General features: G+C 37.7%; 1 protein-coding gene across 5 annotated transcripts in view; it reads right to left on the bottom strand.

The window, feature by feature from the left end:
* The window catches only part of LRRC7 (leucine rich repeat containing 7), a 255,262-nt gene that overhangs the window by 17,994 nt on the left and 218,161 nt on the right, over positions 1-19,107 (bottom strand). For 3 of the 5 annotated variants that reach the window (XM_042461793.1, XM_042461796.1, XM_042461794.1), the window contains 4 exons: positions 14,132-14,251; positions 10,933-11,148; positions 10,022-10,114; positions 6,298-6,372 (listed from right to left, as the gene is read on the bottom strand). In XM_042461793.1, coding sequence (XP_042317727.1) covers positions 6,298-6,372; positions 10,022-10,114; positions 10,933-11,148; positions 14,132-14,251 — 504 coding nt within the window. The remainder of the gene's footprint in view (positions 1-6,297; positions 6,373-10,021; positions 10,115-10,932; positions 11,149-14,131; positions 14,252-19,107) is intronic. The other 2 variants (XM_042461797.1, XM_042461798.1) reach the window with 1 other exon arrangement.

Raw genomic sequence — 19,107 nt, 5'->3', positions numbered from 1 at the left:
CGCCCATGCCCTCCCTCCCTTCTGTTCTTTCCTACCTGAGTCCCGGGTCAGCCGGAGTGCAAGAGAGGCTGGGCTGGGTGGGCTCCTGGTCTTCCACCTCCCTCTAGGGCCAGAGCTGCCTGACTCAAGGCGGAGAAGCGGTGAGCCTGGGCCAGGGTCCTTGGGGGGAGGGCTCCTCAGCCGGGTGGGGGCAGATGGTGGGCTCCTCGGCTTGGCTTCTGCCTCCATGACTCCTTTTCTCTGGCAGAGGTGGCGGGAGCCCAGGGAAAGGAGGAGGCATGGGGAAAGCTCGGGTCCCTGCATGGGGTGCCTTTCCTGGCCCCAGCAACTGGTGGCTTAGGTCACACTCTCTCAGCTTCAGGTCACATTCTCTCAGCCTCCAACCCTCACCCCCATAATAATAATAATAATAATAATAATTTATTTATAGCCCACCCAATGACAAGGAATCCGCATGGGTTACAGCAATTAAAATACATAGAAAATACAATAAAATTCAAAATGGTCCCTTCCCAACCCCCCATCCCAATACTAAAAGTACAATTAAATAATCACAATTTACAAACAATAAAATACAATAGTATTAAAATTAGGGAAAAATTGGTGAACAGAGCAACAAAAAACACAGTATGTGGGGAGAGGAGCTAGGTTGGGAAGGCCTGCTGGAAGAGACCCATTTCCAAGCCGGTCTGCCACTTATGTCACAGATGATTGACGGGGGATTCTGAAGTAGCGCTGCCAGTGGGAATGACCAATCATATCCCCCCCCCCCCAAAAGCGACCAGGTTGGTAAGGGGGGAAAACCCTTTCAAAGTGGGAACAAGGGGTCTTTTGAAATCACTTTCGTAACTGGGGCAAGAGCAAATCAGGAAGCGATTCATCCTGCCAGTGGGAATGGACCCTAGATGTTTCAAAGCTAATATATGGATTTGTGTCATTGCTGAGAAAATGAAAATCAGAAGAACAGACTGGTAAGCAAGGGAAGAATGAACCTTCCTCTGATTACTTTTTGGGTTTCTAAAAGTGGAGTGGTTGACTAGGATTGCATGGAAGAAGTAGACAAAGAATAGGATTTCAAGGATTAAATTTTCTCACAACTGAAGTGTTTTACAGGAATGCTATCTCTGAATAGACACTGAATTCAATAATTTTACTATAGTGATAGCCTCTGCCCAAAACAGACTACCTCAAAAGGCTTGTTTTTTCACTGCAGATGGCAAAGCCATGGGCAATGGACTACAAGGAAAGTAGCACTTGTGGAAAAGACTCAAACCACATCTCTTGTAAACTGCACTAACCCACATATATCATGCCACAGTCATTTGGAAAAGACCAGTTATCAACCCAGGTCTGCTACTGGATTCTAATTCTACATTGAGAATATTGGATAGATTAGGGAGATTACTGCACTACACTCTTACAGTGCTGCTATTCCACTTTTACTGCTCTGGCTGCCTCCTGTTGCACTCTGGGATTTGCAGTTTAAGAGGTGCATTTAGAATTCTCAGCAAGAGAGCACTTAGGCCTCACTGAACTACAAACCTCAGAATGCCACAGCAGGCAGCCAGAGCAGTAAAAGTGGAATAGCAGCACTATAAGAGGGCAGTGCGGTATGTCAGAAAATGGCACATGAAATTAGATCACTTCATTAACTAGACTGGTTACAAAACACAAAAACAGAATGAAGCTGATAGTATGTAAATAGCTAAAACATATGTAGAAAATCAATTGTTGTGCATTTTTGCAAATTCAGATCTCATTCTTAAAAAAACAAACTCTAGAATGTATGCAGTTCTTTCCTTTTTGTTTTTTCTATAAAAGTCAACTGAGAGACTTGCTCTGTTGGTATCTATGGAAAAGGAGATGGGCTGGGAATAAATGAGAGAAAGAGGATCAGGAGATGTGGAATGTGGATGGGTGAATATGAATGAGCAATACAGCCAAGAGAAGGACTGTGTGTGTGTCTATGACAAGCATGTTCAAGGCAGAAAATAACACATGCAGGAGGACCTTAGCTTCCTTAACAGAAGTTGCCATTTGCAAGCAAATATTCCCAGGTAAAAATGAACTAAATCCTGTCTAGTAACCACATACATGATATAAATTCAGCAAACTGGTAAAAAAACAAAACAAAAAGAACAATGCCCTGGGTGATCTGTTGATCAGGCAGGGGATCTGTGCCATCTGTTCAAAGATACTTATGGCATCTATTCTAGAGCCCTTCTGACATGTTGTTTCACTGGAATTTTAGCCCTGGGTGATTTGTTGCTCAGCCAGGGGATCAATCTAACTATCTACAATGATTTTACCACTGTACTTTTAAGCTGTTTTGTAATTTTGTAAGCTACTTTGAAATCCTATGAGTGTCAAAGCAGGCTATAAAAACTAACATATGCATATGCATACATAAATATCAGTTCTGGATAAGATTACCTCTCTTTAATGAATACTATTCCTAATGATACAAAATATTGCTCATGATTGGCGAGAGTATCTCACTCAATAAAGCTGAGTTTATAAACAACTCTGCAATCTCAACAATTGCTTAACTGTACGGAATGTTGCTGAAACAAGCTCAGTAAAACAGACAGCAATTTTAATACAAGTATTCCTTGTATATGGCCTTATTGTATTGCTGTGCTGTGTGTGTTCAAGTCATTTCCAACTTATGGGCCTGTTACAGACAGCCAAAATAAAGCTGCTTCGAGTCACTTTGGAGTTATGGTATTTCAATGATACTTGTGTTCTAAGAGTCCAAAGGCCGCACCAAAGCCACGCTTCACTCCTAAGGACTGGAATGCAGCTTTGGTGAAGCTTCCAGACTCTTAGGACTCATGCATCATTGAAATACCATACCTCCAAAGTGACTCGAAGCAGCTTTATTTTGGCTGTCTATAACAGGCCATGGTGACCAACAGCAAATCTATCACGGTTTTTCTTTTTTGACAAGCTTTTGCCATTGCCTTCCTCTGAGTCTGACAAAAATCCAACTATCTCAAGGTCACCCAGTGGGTTTCATGGTTGAGTGGGAATCGAACTCTGGTCTCCAGAATTGTAGTCCAACACTCAAACCACCATGCCACAAGTATCAGACTATAAATCAACAGGCTACTATCAGGATACCTAAAACTTAAGGGAACACTTCTATAGGATTCTTTTTTCTCCCAGTCAGTCAATAAAATAGTGATACTTTTATTTGCCATCCAATGAGATCACACAATGTTATCACTCATTCTAAATTGCTAGGTAAAGCCAGATGATGCATATACAAAACACACTCATCTTGGTGCAGTAACAATGATTAGGGGATTCTGTGAACCCTAAACACACAGGTTGTATTCCCTTTGCATGGCTTGGAGAAACCATATTATTAAAAAAGCTTGGTCATCTCCTGAGTGCTGGATCACACTAGACTTATGGCTCACACATTTTATGAATCCTTATCTCAACCCTCACTTGCAAATACTTGGTTTATTTTTGTATGTTTCTACAAGGTATTATTCTGATGAGGGTCAGCGTAGTATAGTGGTTTAAGTGTTGAACTATAACTCTGGAGATCAGGGTGTGATTCCCCTCTTGGCCATGGAAACACACTAACTGACCTTGGATAAATCACACACTCTCAGTCCCAGAAAACCCCATGATAGGATTATTTTAGGATGAAACAACTTGAAGGCACACAATAACCACTACTATTCTAATCCTTTTATGGAAATCACTGGTTATGTCTAGATCACTTAGTGCAGAAGAAAAAAAAACCTTATTCTTTCTTAACAGCTGATCATACACAAATTTACTTTAAAAAAGAGTCAGTTTGGAATCATAAGAACTGTAATGGTATGATATCTGGATGATTCTGATTTAATTGTCTGTATTTATAATGCAAATTGGTGATACAGTAATATAGGATAAAACTGTGGGAAGCATAGCTAAAGACTGGTTGTATATTCAACTCTCTCTGAAATTACTGTTGCATACATGCAAGAGTGATTCAAGCTCTCCATCACATAAGGAAGAAATTAAGGTGTAACAGCAGTGGCAACTGTCCCTCACCTACAGTGGAAGAGAGCATGGTGGACAAAATGACAATGGTGGCAGCTTCTTTAGAAGGCAGTAAATGAAGAACCTGTGCCTGTATCCTCCTGGCCAATTCCTCCCTGAGAAGATGTTAGTGGCATCCATATACCCATCATAAGAGGAGGACACTGGCAGTGCCCACATTTGCACAGCCATCAAAGATAAGGATACTATGGAAGTACACTCCACAGTAGTACATCTGCTTGCCATTCCAGAGGAGACAAGGACGTGGCAATGGTCTCCTAAAGAAGGGGAAGGAAGGTGTGGTGACAGCATTCCTTGGTACTTCCCCAAAACAATAAGGATGTAGAGGTACCAGCAGAAATTATCACCAACATCAGCCAGCCACCTGTAGAGCTGTTTTCTATCTGAGTGGTTGACTCAGAGTCTTCAGAGCTAAGCCCTAATAGGAGAAGTAATAACGTTAAGTTCATCAGTCAATTTTCCTAATAATTCCTTTCATAATACCTTTTTCTAAGGCCCCTCAAGAGCCAGGCATTCAGGAAGTTGTCTGCTCTAAAAGGCTCCCCAGAAGAGTGGGATAGGATCAGGGACAACACATTTGCAACTCCCTATAATCTGTTGCATTAGGTAACTGCTTTACTGTGGCTCATGAAGCTGTGAGTGCAGAGATGTCCCAAAGGAACAGCCTCATCCACATTGTTATAAACCAGGACAAGATGTAAGAGATTAAATTATAAGGTTTAGGGCAGGGAACTGTCAAATTAACAATTTATATACCACTCTGAGAGCCTTTGTGGCTGAAGAGCAGAGTATAAATACTCTAAATAAATAAATCTACTTCATTTAGTAATTCTTGCAAAGTTTACCAAACTCTGGTGAAGAAAATACCTGTGGTATTTTCAATTAATGCCTCATACTGTAAGAGCTTTTTACCTCCTTGATGCTATAATTACAGTACTGAAAAATAGTAATGAATAGTAGCATAGTGGTTTGAGTGTTGGACCAGGTTTTGATTCCCAGCTTGGCCATGAAACCCGCTAGCTGGCCTTTGGCAAGTCACATGCTCTAAGCCTCAGGGGAAGGCAATGGCAAACCTCCTCAGAACAAATCTTTCCAAGAAAATCCTATGATAGGTTCGCTTTGCAGCCACCATAAGTCGGAAATGATTTGAAGACACACAATAATAAAGTGAAAAATATGCATGAGAAGGGGTTATACAAAAAACAAAGGGGAAACGCAACTCCAAATGAACTGTAGGGGGGAAAGTGTACAGGGCATCCTCTTTTAATACTATAGATTACACAATTTCAGATTTTGCCTATAGGTAAAATTTATTTTGAGTATGCAGAAATGCGAACTGGATATATCCCTGTGCTCTCTTGAATGTTCTGTAAAACTAGGTAAGTTAATTTTAAAAAATGGCAACACAAATGGCCATAAATGCAATCTGCCCATACTGAATCTTATTATAATCTTATTCTCCCTGTTAATTGCTATCAAGCCAATTTTAACAAGTTTGTCAACATCCTTGCTCTAGACTTGCAAATTCCAGATCAGGACTTCCTTGATTAAGTCTATCTACCTGTGCGTTATAATCTAAAGAGCAAATAAAATTGGTTGCTCAAAATATTGGCTCTTTGCATTACCTTCAATTTTCTCTCCAAGTTAGCAGGAGAAGAAACATGGTGTGGATCATTAGCTTTGTTCTACCATTTGTATTGACATTAGTCATATGTAGACATCTTTTCATCAGCTGATTTCAGTTTAAATTAAGCTAATGTAAAATTTACCAAAGTTAGATATATTAACAATGTATGTCCAAGGTCACATTGGGCAACTCTCATACTAATATTTTACAAAAATAACATGCTAAATGTCACTACTCAGAGATTGCAAAATCCAACCTATAATTTAGCCTGATGTGTAACCAATGACCTAACTCTATAAAGCAAACAACCTATTCCTCTCTGACATGCTAACTATATAAAATTTTATCTGCATAATTTCTCTTCCAGTCACTATGCTCTTTAAAGGCCAAAGATTCCCAAAGAACCCCTTCTATGGCCACTGATTCCTGGAATTATGCCTACTTATAAGGGAAGGAATTTCAGCAGTGCAGATTGCCATCATATTCTAAGGCTATCAGAAACCTACTTTGGGCAAGGAGGCAGGGGAAACAACAATATGGCAGCATGCATATATGATGGAATATTTACACTGAAATAATGTTTTTGTTAAATAAAATGTCCTACTTACCTGAATAATCTTATCACCAGGCTGGAGCAGGTTAGATGCTGGCCCATCAGGCTGAACCCTAGTAACAAAGATACCCTATAAGTCAGAAGTAACAGAGGTTAGGATACTATCATCAAGAACTAAGCTAATGATTTTTATAACGGTTGAGTCTCCCTTATCCTAAATACTTAGGACCAAAAGTGTTTTGCATTTTTTATCTTTTTTTGATTTTGGAATATTTGCTAGTCCTGCTTCTGCCTTGTGAATGAATGATCAGGAGTGCTGCCACTGCCACTATCGCAAAGACAGAAGCAGATGGCTGAAGGGTTCCCCAGAGATCTCCTGTACAGCAATCAGATATAAAATAAAATGGTGCAATATTTGTAGGCTGCAAAGAAACACAAAAGAGATGATGCTCCAGAGGCATGGCTGGAAAGACACATGAGGAGATTTCAAAAACTTGCTTTTTAAAAAATGCATGAAAAATAAAGTGAACCTTCTGATGAATGGAGTGGTTACGGGAGCAAGGGAAGGCGATGGGAGGCAGGCTGGGAGAAGGCTCTTGCAGGATAGGACCCAGGAAGAGTAGCTTCAGCAGCAGCAGCAACCTGTGCAATAAGAGGGAGCCCAAAGTCTGAGTTACTTTGTCCAGCTGCATCTCTCCAGCTACCCATTTCTGTCTTCATAGCGTTGGTAGCAGTGATGTTCCTGGTTATTCATTCATTTCTATCTCTAGCTTTGCGTCCTTCTGCAGCCTTACAAAAGTACATATTATGTTACTTTTGTTGTAGCTCCAAAGGTTTTAGATTTTGGAGCATTTCAAATTTCAGAATTTCAGATAAGGGAGACTCAACCTGTATGAATTGATGACTGCCTGAATGAATGATCCTAATTATTATACTAACTGTAAGCCATTCTACTTGTTGAGTATTAAAATTCTGTATTAACTACCATTTAACAATAATTAAGAATTATGAGCATGTTACCACATGACCAAGAACAATAGCTTTACCTATATATAATAATAATAATAATAATAATAATAATAATAATAATAATAATAATGCTGAATTAGCCAATCTGTACTTTTACTTTCAGTGGATTGGTTTGGAAGGCAAGACTCTGAAACTCCACTGACCATCTTAATTTTATCCCTGTGGTGTTTTAGATCTTTGGCCACAGTCTCAAATCATATTTGGTCTGCTACCTGATTTTGCCTTTGATTCTCATGACTAATAGCTTTCTCTCTAAAATTGTCAGCAATTCTTAGGAAAGAATGGCTAAAAGTAAAACTAGAAGAACTATGGATTTGCAATGAAGATATAATTATGCTTTAAAAAAAAAGCTTTACTTTTTCTCTTTTCTCTGAAAAAGCTAGTGTTAAGTGATATTATCAGTCTATCTCTTTCATATGAAGGAACAATAGTGAGATGCTGAGCAGATCCAAAATCTCAAAGATAGGTTTTATTCAGTAGTCAGAATCAAGAGGAGCAGAGGACTGAATGCAGTGCCTGTTCCTCCCTCACACTGTAACCCTCAAGAATAGGATGTTCAGGTATTTGCTGATCCGTCTCATCCACACAGAACTCAAACAATTTCTATGACAATCCATACACCTAGTAATCAAAAGTATGCAGTGAGATTAAAAAGTCCAAATCTCATCCTGTTTTTCCAGGAATGCTGCATGCGCTTAGTCAGGTTTTAGTGCATGGAGATAAATAGAAAATGTGAAAATTCACATTTGCTATTTATCTCTATTTTCTCAGCCATCTCACTGTCATCTCAACAAATACAGTCTGACATATACAGAAAATAATGATTTTTGCTATTGCTCAAAGCTACAGTGTATGTTACTAAGAAAAGTACGTAACTGTACCAACACAGGATTAAAATTTTAAAAGGCACTTGCATGAAATGCACCATGACAAGAACCTTGTGTAGTTGTGTGTGCTGCAACTTGCCTGATTCCGTTCCTTCACATCAACACAAATTTTAATCTTCACTGCTGACCTTTAACAAGCAGGACAAATCCTTCTGGTAGCCTTAACAAGAAATTATGCTTCCAGATTAACAAATATGAAAATGCTGCTTGCAAACCAAAACCTTAAGGGGTTTCAAAGTGCATACCAAAATGGAAAAGAATGAATGTGGAAGTGCATGTGTGTGTACGAACACACACACACATATGTACTATCACTGCATAGTATATATTTTGGTATGAGACTTGCTGTAGGATTAGGGTCGACTGACAAAATAATGTGGATACTTGTGCACATAATCATTTCTATTAATGGAACATGTTCCAAATGCATGGGGTGGGAGAGCCCAAAATCATTCAGATATCTGTGTGTGTGAAAATGCCTAACTGGATGAATGGGTTCACTCAAAGCCCCAAACACAACCAAACAATACTTCTGAAAAGACCTGAAACAATTAATGAAAAAAGTCCAAATATCAGCTCTGAAGGGGGAAAAATCCTTGGAAATATTTTATTAATTTGGTTGAAATAAATAACATGAAGGAATTGCTGAGTTGAGATTTCTTATAAAGGAATTCTATGTTATTTATTTCCCCCCTAATGAACTGCTAACAATTTAAAATAATTACAATTTTCCTGCATGCATTTATCGCAAGTTTAAATCCATTCAGCGTGAAAATATTTTCATGGCAGACCTTGGCTTCAGTCCACTCAGTATTGGCTTCAACTGACCTGCTAGTGTGAAAAGGGATGTTGCAATTAACATGGGGTTACTGACGGAAAGAGATGTCTATGTGAAGAATGACCCATACCCTTCTGTAACCAACTGTGGTTTAATATCAAGATCCTGTGTATAAGGGCTGGGAGGAAAGCAGAACTGGATATACGGAGGAGATTTGTAACTCCCAACTGTTTAGCAACAGCAACATGAAAATGATTCCATATATATACATACATTATACTGCTGAAATGAACAAGTAAGAGTGCATTTTTCTGTGGAATGAATGTGAGTTCTGTTCATTTCTAAAACAAATGCCTACATCTGGAATTCTTTAATTGTAAGTGTATGGCTGGCTACAACATCTAAGGGATACATTTTACCCACCCCTTTATTAGGCACTGGTTGATCCAGAAAGTTGGGTTGTAGAAGAAAATGAATTAGATCCCCAAGCCAACAGTCCACCTTTCCAAGCTGTATAGCACCCAATCGTGGAGACAAGGGTCTTGACACACACAGCATAATGACATCAGGATATGAATTCACTACACGTTATATGGAAGAAATAGTACATTTAGCCTTATATTTTAAACAAAATTCATATATATATATATATATATATATATATATATATATATATATATATCTTCCATATTTTTAGTGAGGATATAGTACTACTTATGTTAGTTCTGACAATGAGAATTTATGGTCTAACAGCACAAGACAACAGTTCATGACTGTGAATAGCAACCTACTAAAAACATTTCATTTTGCCTATGGGTAGAATGCTTATCTGAGTCCAGATGTTCGAAAGTTAGAACTTATTTGCGTTCAGATGTTGATACTGCTTGTACCAGGATCTAAGATAAATTCTGTATGTGGGAAAAAAAATGCTTTCCAACTTTCTGTTGCATTTTGAGGTCACCAAGAAACAGTGGCTTCCCAGTGACTTCCACTAAGTACTACAGAACAAAATATACAGCTGCAGTGTGGAATGCTGTTAAGGTTTTTCTTTAATTGTCAATTTAAGTAAGGAATTAATGTCTTACCTTGTCAGAAGGCTTGAATGGATTTCCTTGTCCACTTATTCCTCCACTGATACTAAATCCAAGGCCTGGATTCTTTTCTATCCTCACACAAAACTATATTTAAAAGATACAAGTGTGACTAAAAGCTTGCATTAAATTAATCATCATAAAAATTGCAGTTGCCTGACAAATGTTAGCTCCAATTATTATTTCAGTGAGACTACTTTAGGTGCTATCATACATCACTGAAGAAATAACTTGTGGATTTAAATATTACAATACCCAAATTAATACTTAACACAATCATATTTATTCAATAAAAATAGGAATAGATACAATTTTTTGAAAATATTTTCTATTTCAGAAGAAATAGTTCATCAAACTTTTTCATGTTAAAAGAAATCTGACAGAAATCTAGTCAAAAATCTAAACTCTGGAAAGAACCAGGAATGGAAAAAATATTTTTCTTCTGATATCAATAAAGATAAAAATAATCGTGAGCAGCATCAAACAATTATATCCTGTCAAATTCTTAAAAAAGAGTTTGTCTATACCATGGGTTTAGAGTGGAATCAGCATTTTCTACACAGAAAACAAAATGTCTATGAAGACAACAAGTTTCCTATACAAAAACATTAGTTTCTGTGCAAAAAGAATCTCTATGCGGAAAATGCCTTTTTCTGTACATAAAAACCCATGTATATCTTTCACACAAAACAAGTCTAAACCACAAAGTGATACCTCTCTAAAAGTCTCCTTGTCAGGGCTTCCTGGTCTTCGAGAAACAAAATTTTCAACAATTTTTCAAATATTTTCAAATCTTTCCACTCTTAGTATAAGACATAAAATTTACTTTTTCAGCAAAATGTCTACCTTTCACAAAATATAATAATAATAATAAACCCTTTCATACTTTCATTCATCATGCTCACCTGTTCTGGATAGCCATCCACACTCCTCTGCCCCTTAGTCTGGATCACACATCTTCCCGCTTGTGGTGCCCGAGTGCTCTGAGAAGGGATCTGTATCGGCAGTGGTGGCTGATACTGCTGGATGGTTACTTTATTCATGCTACCCTCATACGGTTGCTCTCGGCTCCGATGCTGTAGACTTTGTGATCCCATCAGAGTCTGGATATGGCTGCCTGCCTGTGTATAATATTAACACATAAGGAGAGAAATTTAGAAAACTGGAACAAACAATTATTAAAACTTGTACAGCCCCCCCTCCAAAAAAACCCCCAATCAATAATTATGCAGACATTTGCTTTCTATAGCTGTAAGAAACCATAACTAACACCAAAACCATGTATTTAGCCATTGAATATAGTGAATGTCCTTCCTTTGGCAACATCTGGAACAGAACACATGGAGAATCAATTATAAAATGGAAGGATAATGTTTTTCTTATGTTTTCATAAAAAATACATCACAATTAAACATACTTTGAAAGACTAGGTCTTCACTTGCACTGCAAACACTATATTTTGCAATTTACTGTGTATATATATATATATATATATATATATATATTTGCTGTAGTCCGGTATATATAACTTTAGATACTTTAAAATATAATTAGTTCAAAAGAAGCTAAATAATGGTTTTAGATCCTGGTTTAAGCTTATTAATTGTAAGTATAAATTAATCAAAATACAGTAGTTTTGAATCTAATGGAGAAGTCTGGTTAGTTTAAAAATGGGAAAAGGTTCTTCTGTTCAATTCATGTGGTGTATGGTAGACAAGAAAAGGAGAATGTGATTGCAACAGTCCTATAATATACTTTAGTATCACATCTGAACCAGCAGAATGATGCGTAGGTGTGCTGGAAAGCTATGGCCAATGGTAACTTTCCCATACATGAAAAAGCTGCAGGGTATACATATATGACTCCAACATATGCCAATGGAGGCCTTTTTTCAGCTTGTGGCTTTCAATAGGCAACATATAGAAAGATTGAGGTTTTGTCAGGTTAGAGATGCTTGCCAACTATCACCAGCACCTCTAACCTGGCAAAACTTTAACTTTTCCTCATTTCACCTACAAAAAGCCACAAACTGAAAAAAGGCTAGAAGGTGCAATTAAAAAAAAAAAATCCAGGTCTGAACACATTTAACTAGGATGTATGATTCAATTTAATAATGATAATGATGATAATAATAATAATATTTTTTTTGTATCCTGCCTCTCCCAATAGAGAGGATCGAGGTGGGTAACAACAAGGAAAATTTCAAATACAAAGTCATAGAAAAAATAATGAAACAGTCCCCGAAAATCCCCAATGTATACAATGGAATTTACTTTGGAATTAATATGATAAAGCTGTGTTACAAAATATTCCCATTTTATATACTTTTAAAAATCACACTAACTTTGGCAAACAAATTACTGCAAAGTCAGCTTCACATGAGTCGGATTTTAAACTTTTAGCCATGATGATTGCAAAATAAATAATCAGAAGTCAAATTCAACTAAAGGAGATTAGCATTACTAGAGCAGCATTCTAAAAAGCTATCAGCTGGGAATTGCAGGTAAATAGTTTTCATAATTCATTTTCTCATGTATTTTAATAGGGTCTTTTTTGTTTGCAAAGCCTTACATTGCTACTGTGTAGGAATTCATAACAGCTTCTACTGTATATTAATCAACTGGAAATAAATATTTTTTGCAGAAAAACAAAATTACTTATTCTGATTGGAAAAATACTCTCCATTGTGTAGGCAGGCTTTGCAAGATTTCATTGTACTTTATGTATTCTTTTTTAACATCTGTAACAAAAGTTAATTCGTTCAAGATGAGAATCTTCTATTAACTATACAATTCAAACTGTTGGCGAAGAAGATTAACAGTGGCTAGTGCCAAGAAGATTCCAGCAGATGGAGCAGCCATTTATCACAGAGCACCAGCAGTGGAAGAACTGACTGGGCCTTGAAAAATAGGTACTTGGAGTACAAACTGAAGTAAAATTTTAATTCTACAGATTACAAACCAAGATAGCAAGAAATTAGGTGACCCTGTTCTCCCCCTCCTGAAGCTAAGATAGTGATATGAGAACAGTGCAGACAGATGTCACTTATTAGTAAATATCAGATCAGAAGAGCACTGTGGGGCTACCTTCTACTCAAAAGTGAATTCTCCCAGTCAATGTTAACTATGGGTAACCATCGTAATAGCAATGACTGATCATGGCCAATGCTAAAAGTTGGATTGGTTTTATTATATGCCACCCTGAAATCTTTGGATAAAGGGTTGGGCATAAATATTGCAATAAATAAATACAGAATCCAAGGATTCTTTATCAACAGATTCAACTCTCCACAGCTTGAAAAGATTCATATACACTTGTTCCTCCATATTCACTAGGGTTAGGGGCACAGGACCCCCGTGAATATGGAAAAAACCGCAAATAACAAAAACACCATGTTTTTACCTGAGAGGAGACCTCTCTAGGAATCTCTAGGTCCTCTAGTGCAACTCTGTGGTCAACATCTGCCAGATACTGACCACAGAGTTGCACTAGAGGAGCTACAAAGGCCTAGTAGATATTCCTCTCTAGGGAATCTCTAGGTCTTTCAGGGCAACTTTTAGTTAAAGTTGACTATAGATTTGCACTGGAAGACCTAGATATTCCTAGAGAGAACATATTAATCCAATCCGTGAATAATCAAATCCACAAATATCAATGCAGAAAATATGGAGGGATGTGTGTGTGTGTGTGTATATTCCAAATAACAAACCTCAATTTTTCGATTTTATACAAAGGATACCTTTTTACTATGCCAATGTATTTAATGGATTTGAGCATCCATGGATTTTGGTATCGACAGGGAGTCCTGGAAACAAATCCCAGTGGATACCAAGGGTCTACTGTACTGCTAATGCAGGTTTGCTAATCAAATTCGAGTTCTACTGTCAAGCTATGACCAAGAGGAAACCTGTTAAGATTAATGGCAATGCAGTATTCAGCCACTCTTAAAGTCAGTGGGAGAAACTGGGCCAAGACTCAGAATCTCATGGTCCACTCTCAGTTTCTTAATTATAGGTAAGAGGTCAGTGGACCACATCAGCACCAGAGTAGCACTAATGTCTATTTATATGTTTCCAATATTACTTTTTTTGTGATATATGTTACCTTTTTAGCAACAGTTTCTGGTGGTACATCTCGCCTTCCAAGGGGATATGGATTCCATTGGCTGCCAGATGAAACATCTTCCTGTCCATTGTCTAGAATGCTGCTCTGTTGTGATGGGGTCTATTTTAAAAAGGTTAATTAATACCTCCTTTAGTGAGAGGAAGATCAACATAACAAAGTTATAATTTAAACACCATATTAGCCATTTTGATAACCATAATTTCACATCATTTCCCATTTACCGTCATTGTGATGGGAAACTGCCACATTATTTTTCTGCCATTTTAAACCCACAGATATTATACAATAATTGGTCACAAAATTGGATAAGACTTTAATGCCAGCACCAGGAATTTATTCAGAAACTGTCAAAGACTTTGGGGTGAAGTAATATCATATATTTAACTCAGATTAAATATATTTATCGGAAGACATACTTCTAATGTACATAGCTAAGCAATCCTCATATAACTGTTTTCTAAAACTTAAATGTCATACCAGACATTAGTACTGTCAGGCTAAAAATCCCACAGCAATGAAATTTATTCAGCACATAGCAATGGGATTGCTATGGGATCCCATAGGAATGAACCCATCACAAAAGTAAGTAATTATTTGAATTTTTTTTTATTAATGACAATAATTGGTCCTGCATGTTAACATTAATTTTTTAAAGGCTCCAGTTCAAGGAAAAACAACTCAATAAAGGTTCCAAACTCAAAAATGTTTGATGTGTTTACCATTAACAAGAGATTACTAAAGATGCAGGGTGGAATCCTGTATGTGGACTTATGTAGGCTAAATTTAAGAATTGGGAAGTTTTGTAATGTCCATACCTAGTAAAGAATAATGTTACTATATAGCAGAGCTATAGAGTAATGTGACCATTGAGCAATGGGGTTGATGCACAATCGGACCAATGCATATCAGGAACCAAAATGCATTGTACCACATGCTATTGTCCCTATACACATCTTTGAAATTCACTAACAGGGTTTCTTAGACCCTCTGCTATTTGGCTAAGCATATGTAAAGCTGTTGTTTGTTATTGTTATTGTGTGCCTTCAAGTCGTTTCCAACTATGGCAACCATAAAGTTAATTATGCTCTCTATGCACACACACAAAGAATAAATTTATGATAGTATGAGATGTACAACCATTTAAAAAATTGCCACAGAAGGTGGCAGTTCATTCTCCTTCATTAAAGTTTTTTTTAAGCAAAGTCTGAAATATGGATTTCTATTATAAAGAAGGAATTGATTGATCTTTAAGGTCCCTTAAAAATCTGTGATTCTTCTAATAACGAGAAAGCCAGACATACAAGCAAGAGTAATTGGATTTTAGATGATCAATGGACCATTAAAATCAGTGAAATAAAATTAGTCAAAATTTCAAAGGTCTTCATCACACAAGGCAGGTAAATACATCAGGATAATAGTGTCTTCAGTTGGGGCTTATCACGTGACACTGTTCCTCTTCTGCTGTTCTCCCATGGGAGACGGGTTTTACAGTGTTTCTTTTATTAACAGAAAACAACCATTGTTCTGCTACAATTTCTATTGTGAAAATTCAACTGTGCTTTAATGCCCATTTTGGGTGGCCAGGGGGAGGCCAGTGGGCATGCTTTGGGGCTTTGAGTGTGGCATAAGTGACCTGTGGGAGAGGGGGCAGAAATTTCCATTTGATTTCCCTTCAATTGGCAAAGCAACTGAGAAATTTTTAAACCTTTTTCCCTCTAGGAAAAAAAAATCAATTGTTCACCCTTACCAACTGGGGCTTGTTAGAGAAGCTGAAACTTTGCTTACTGCCAGTGGCACCACTAGGGTTGGTGTCACCTGATGTGGTCACTTATGGGTGGGTGGGTTGGGACTTCTGGGTGGGACTTCTGGCAAACTTCCAGGGCATACAGGAATGTGCATTTGTGGCTGGACATGCCACCACATGGCTCCTGGAGCAGCCGCTCTGCCCTTTCTGGGGTGTCACCCAATGCGGTCCATGCCACGTGCACCCCCAAGTGACACTTACTGCTCTTTGCCCCTGCCTCTGTTCCAGAGCCCTCTTCCAGAGCCTCTCTCTCCCTCCCTCCCCCACACATCTGGAAATAGAAGTGGAAAAAAGTTTTATACTTTAAAAAAGCATTTGTTTCATTAACCCACACCCTCTTTCTTGCTACTTGTTCTAGCTTCAGATTTAACTAATCACTGGCAGATGAAAGCCAGCATCAGAATAGATCAGACAGATAGATCAATAGCTTCTGTCTTTCATCTTCCAGAAATTAATTATGTCAGTGAGACATCTTATCTATCCTGATTAGGCTGCACCCCACCCATAAGGATAAAGCGCTTTTTAAATGTAAGTCTGTTTTCATTTACATTCCGGAGTGTGTGTGTATATATCTATGTGCCCATGTGCAGGTGCATGTGTGCCAAATCAGGAAATGTCTTAGAGAAGGTATTGGGTATTGGGTGAGAAGTCCCAAATGTTGTGATAAGCTTTTAGTGCAAATGAAAGCTGTAATCCATGAAAGGTGCCCTAAAGTGCAATAGAAAGAGAACACAGCAATTGCATAACATTTTAGCAACAATGCTATATTAGCAGGAGAAAAGCTTCGTGTGATAAAGCCCAAATTATCACCTATATATCATGTACTATGTATGATCTAATTGCAGTATGCTGGTCAGTTACATGCTTGGTTCCTGTCCTCTTTGTATACATATTTTTGGTGATATTAACTCTCCAGTTGGAAACAAGAATTGGAAGGCATGAATTCTGTGCTTTGTCTGACAAGGAGGTATGATTAAGAGATATGCCAACTTACTGTAGCAAGAATTCTAATTTATTTAAATATTTATTTATCTGAGTTTTATTCTATCTTTCTCCCATAACTGGGACTCAAGACAGTTCACAATAATATTAAAGAAGGTATGGATGAAAATATTTGGAAATATTTTACTATTTTAATGGTTTAAAAAACTAATGAACAGGTAGCATATTATGTTACATATTACATAACAACCAATCAACAAAATGAAGGGAAAAACAAGTGGGGAAGAGCAACACTCTTTAAAATGCAACAAGGTGCTTAAAAAAAAGTAATGTAACATCCTCATCAATAGGAGCTTATAAACTGGAACCAAGAAGAAGAAATGCTGTCCTGATAGCTAGGAATCTCACTCCGGTTTGGGAACAAAATTCCCATCAAAGCTAGGGAAGTGGCACTCCGTGAAGTGAAAGGGAATTTGGACAGGAAAAGCTGCAAAGCCTTAAACTGAATTTGATAAAGTCTTGGGATGCTGTGTTCATAGGGGTCTGCAAAAGCTGTTGTATGTTAATGTAAGTTCCACAGATAAGCTGCCTGCACTGTGTTTCCATGTATCTAGGTCTGCATCTGTGTGTTGTGGTGGGAAAGACCCATTGCACAAATAGTTTTCTTCAGCAATAATGTCTACAAACCATAGTTTCTGGATTCACATTTTCAGAACACTAAAGAAATTCAAACTTCTCTATAAAAACTATTCCAGATTTACCAGCAGACATGATATAAAAATGTTAAAAGCACTACTACAAGATTTTAAAATTTAACACTGGCTCATTAGTTTTTCTGATTTCCACACTTATTCAGAAATGCAAAATAAGCTGCACAATATAAGGGGGGGGGGGTAAGAGGGAGTGCTGAAAAGGTCTCAGCCTGACCAATATCCCAAACTCTGAATGAAATGTTGTCACTGTAGCTTGAAATAATATTCTTTTCTATTGTAAACTGCCAATTTGCAGAATTGTAGCTCCAATTTCCAATTTCCAGATCATCAATAGAACCATGTCAATGAAAAGTGTGGAATTTACAAGTGCTGAACTCCAGGCCATCATGAAGTTCCCGTTCCTACAGAAGAAAACTCTAAAGGAAATCCATGAGTGTATGATGTAAACATTGAGTGTCAAATGCCCATCATACTCACTTGAAGAAGTGGTGCCAGTTTTCGGCACACAGCATATGGCAAATCTCAGCTAAAACAATTGCTGAGACACTAGAGATACCCCAGGAATGCAGTGGGTTTATAATTCATGAACAGTTGGTTATGCAGAAGCTGTCAGCCAAGAGGGTGCCAAAAGGTTTGAATGCTGACCATAAATAAAATCGAGTGGATACCTCCAAGTTTATTTTGTAGCATTTTGAGAAATCTAGTTATATTGTTTGGAATGATTTGACATTGTAGACAAAACATGGTTACGTCATTATGATCCAGAGATGAAACAACAGTCCTTGCAGTGGCAGTACTGTACTTGGATTCTCTAGGCTGAAGAAATTCAGCAGGGAAAGTCAGAGCCAGAGTTTTTGGGGGATAAGGAAGGTATTTTTTTATGACTAATTGTCTTCTGAAGGGCCAAACAGTTAACCAGAATACTGCTGTAACTTGCTGTGCTGATTAAAGGAGGTCTGAAAGAAAAATTGCAAGGGAAGCTATGGAATGGTGTTCTATTTTTGCAGGACAATGCACCTGTCCACAGAGTGGCAAGACAGTGGATGTTTTGAAAAATTTGGGGTATGAGTGCATAGACCATCCACCCTACTCACCAAATCTTGGTCCATCTGACTATTCCCTGTTTCCATACCTTAAAAAGAGTTTGAAAGGGAAAGCAATATTTCATTGACCAGACATCCTGGAAGAGTTAAAGAAACTTGATGTGCCAAGTGTGTTTGAGGTAAATATGTGGAATAGCATGTAAATTTCATGGTTTTAAGTCATTCCCTTCTTGGTTAGACAGAGAATTCAGCACTCCTTTGAACAGGGCAGTGGCAAAATGAAAGATTTAACAAGCCAATGATAAATTTACTTTGGCTCCCAACAAGCTGCTCTCTCTCTCTCTGTCTCTCTCTCTCTCACACACACACACACACAGACACACACACACACCCCAGAGAGATCATTCATAGAGCAAAATTTAAATCAGAAACATGATTTCTTGGTGATTTATT

Source organism: Sceloporus undulatus, chromosome 4, assembly GCF_019175285.1.
Source record: "Sceloporus undulatus isolate JIND9_A2432 ecotype Alabama chromosome 4, SceUnd_v1.1, whole genome shotgun sequence".
Taxonomy (NCBI): domain Eukaryota; kingdom Metazoa; phylum Chordata; class Lepidosauria; order Squamata; family Phrynosomatidae; genus Sceloporus; species Sceloporus undulatus.
This window is presented reverse-complemented; position numbering and strand designations above follow the sequence as displayed.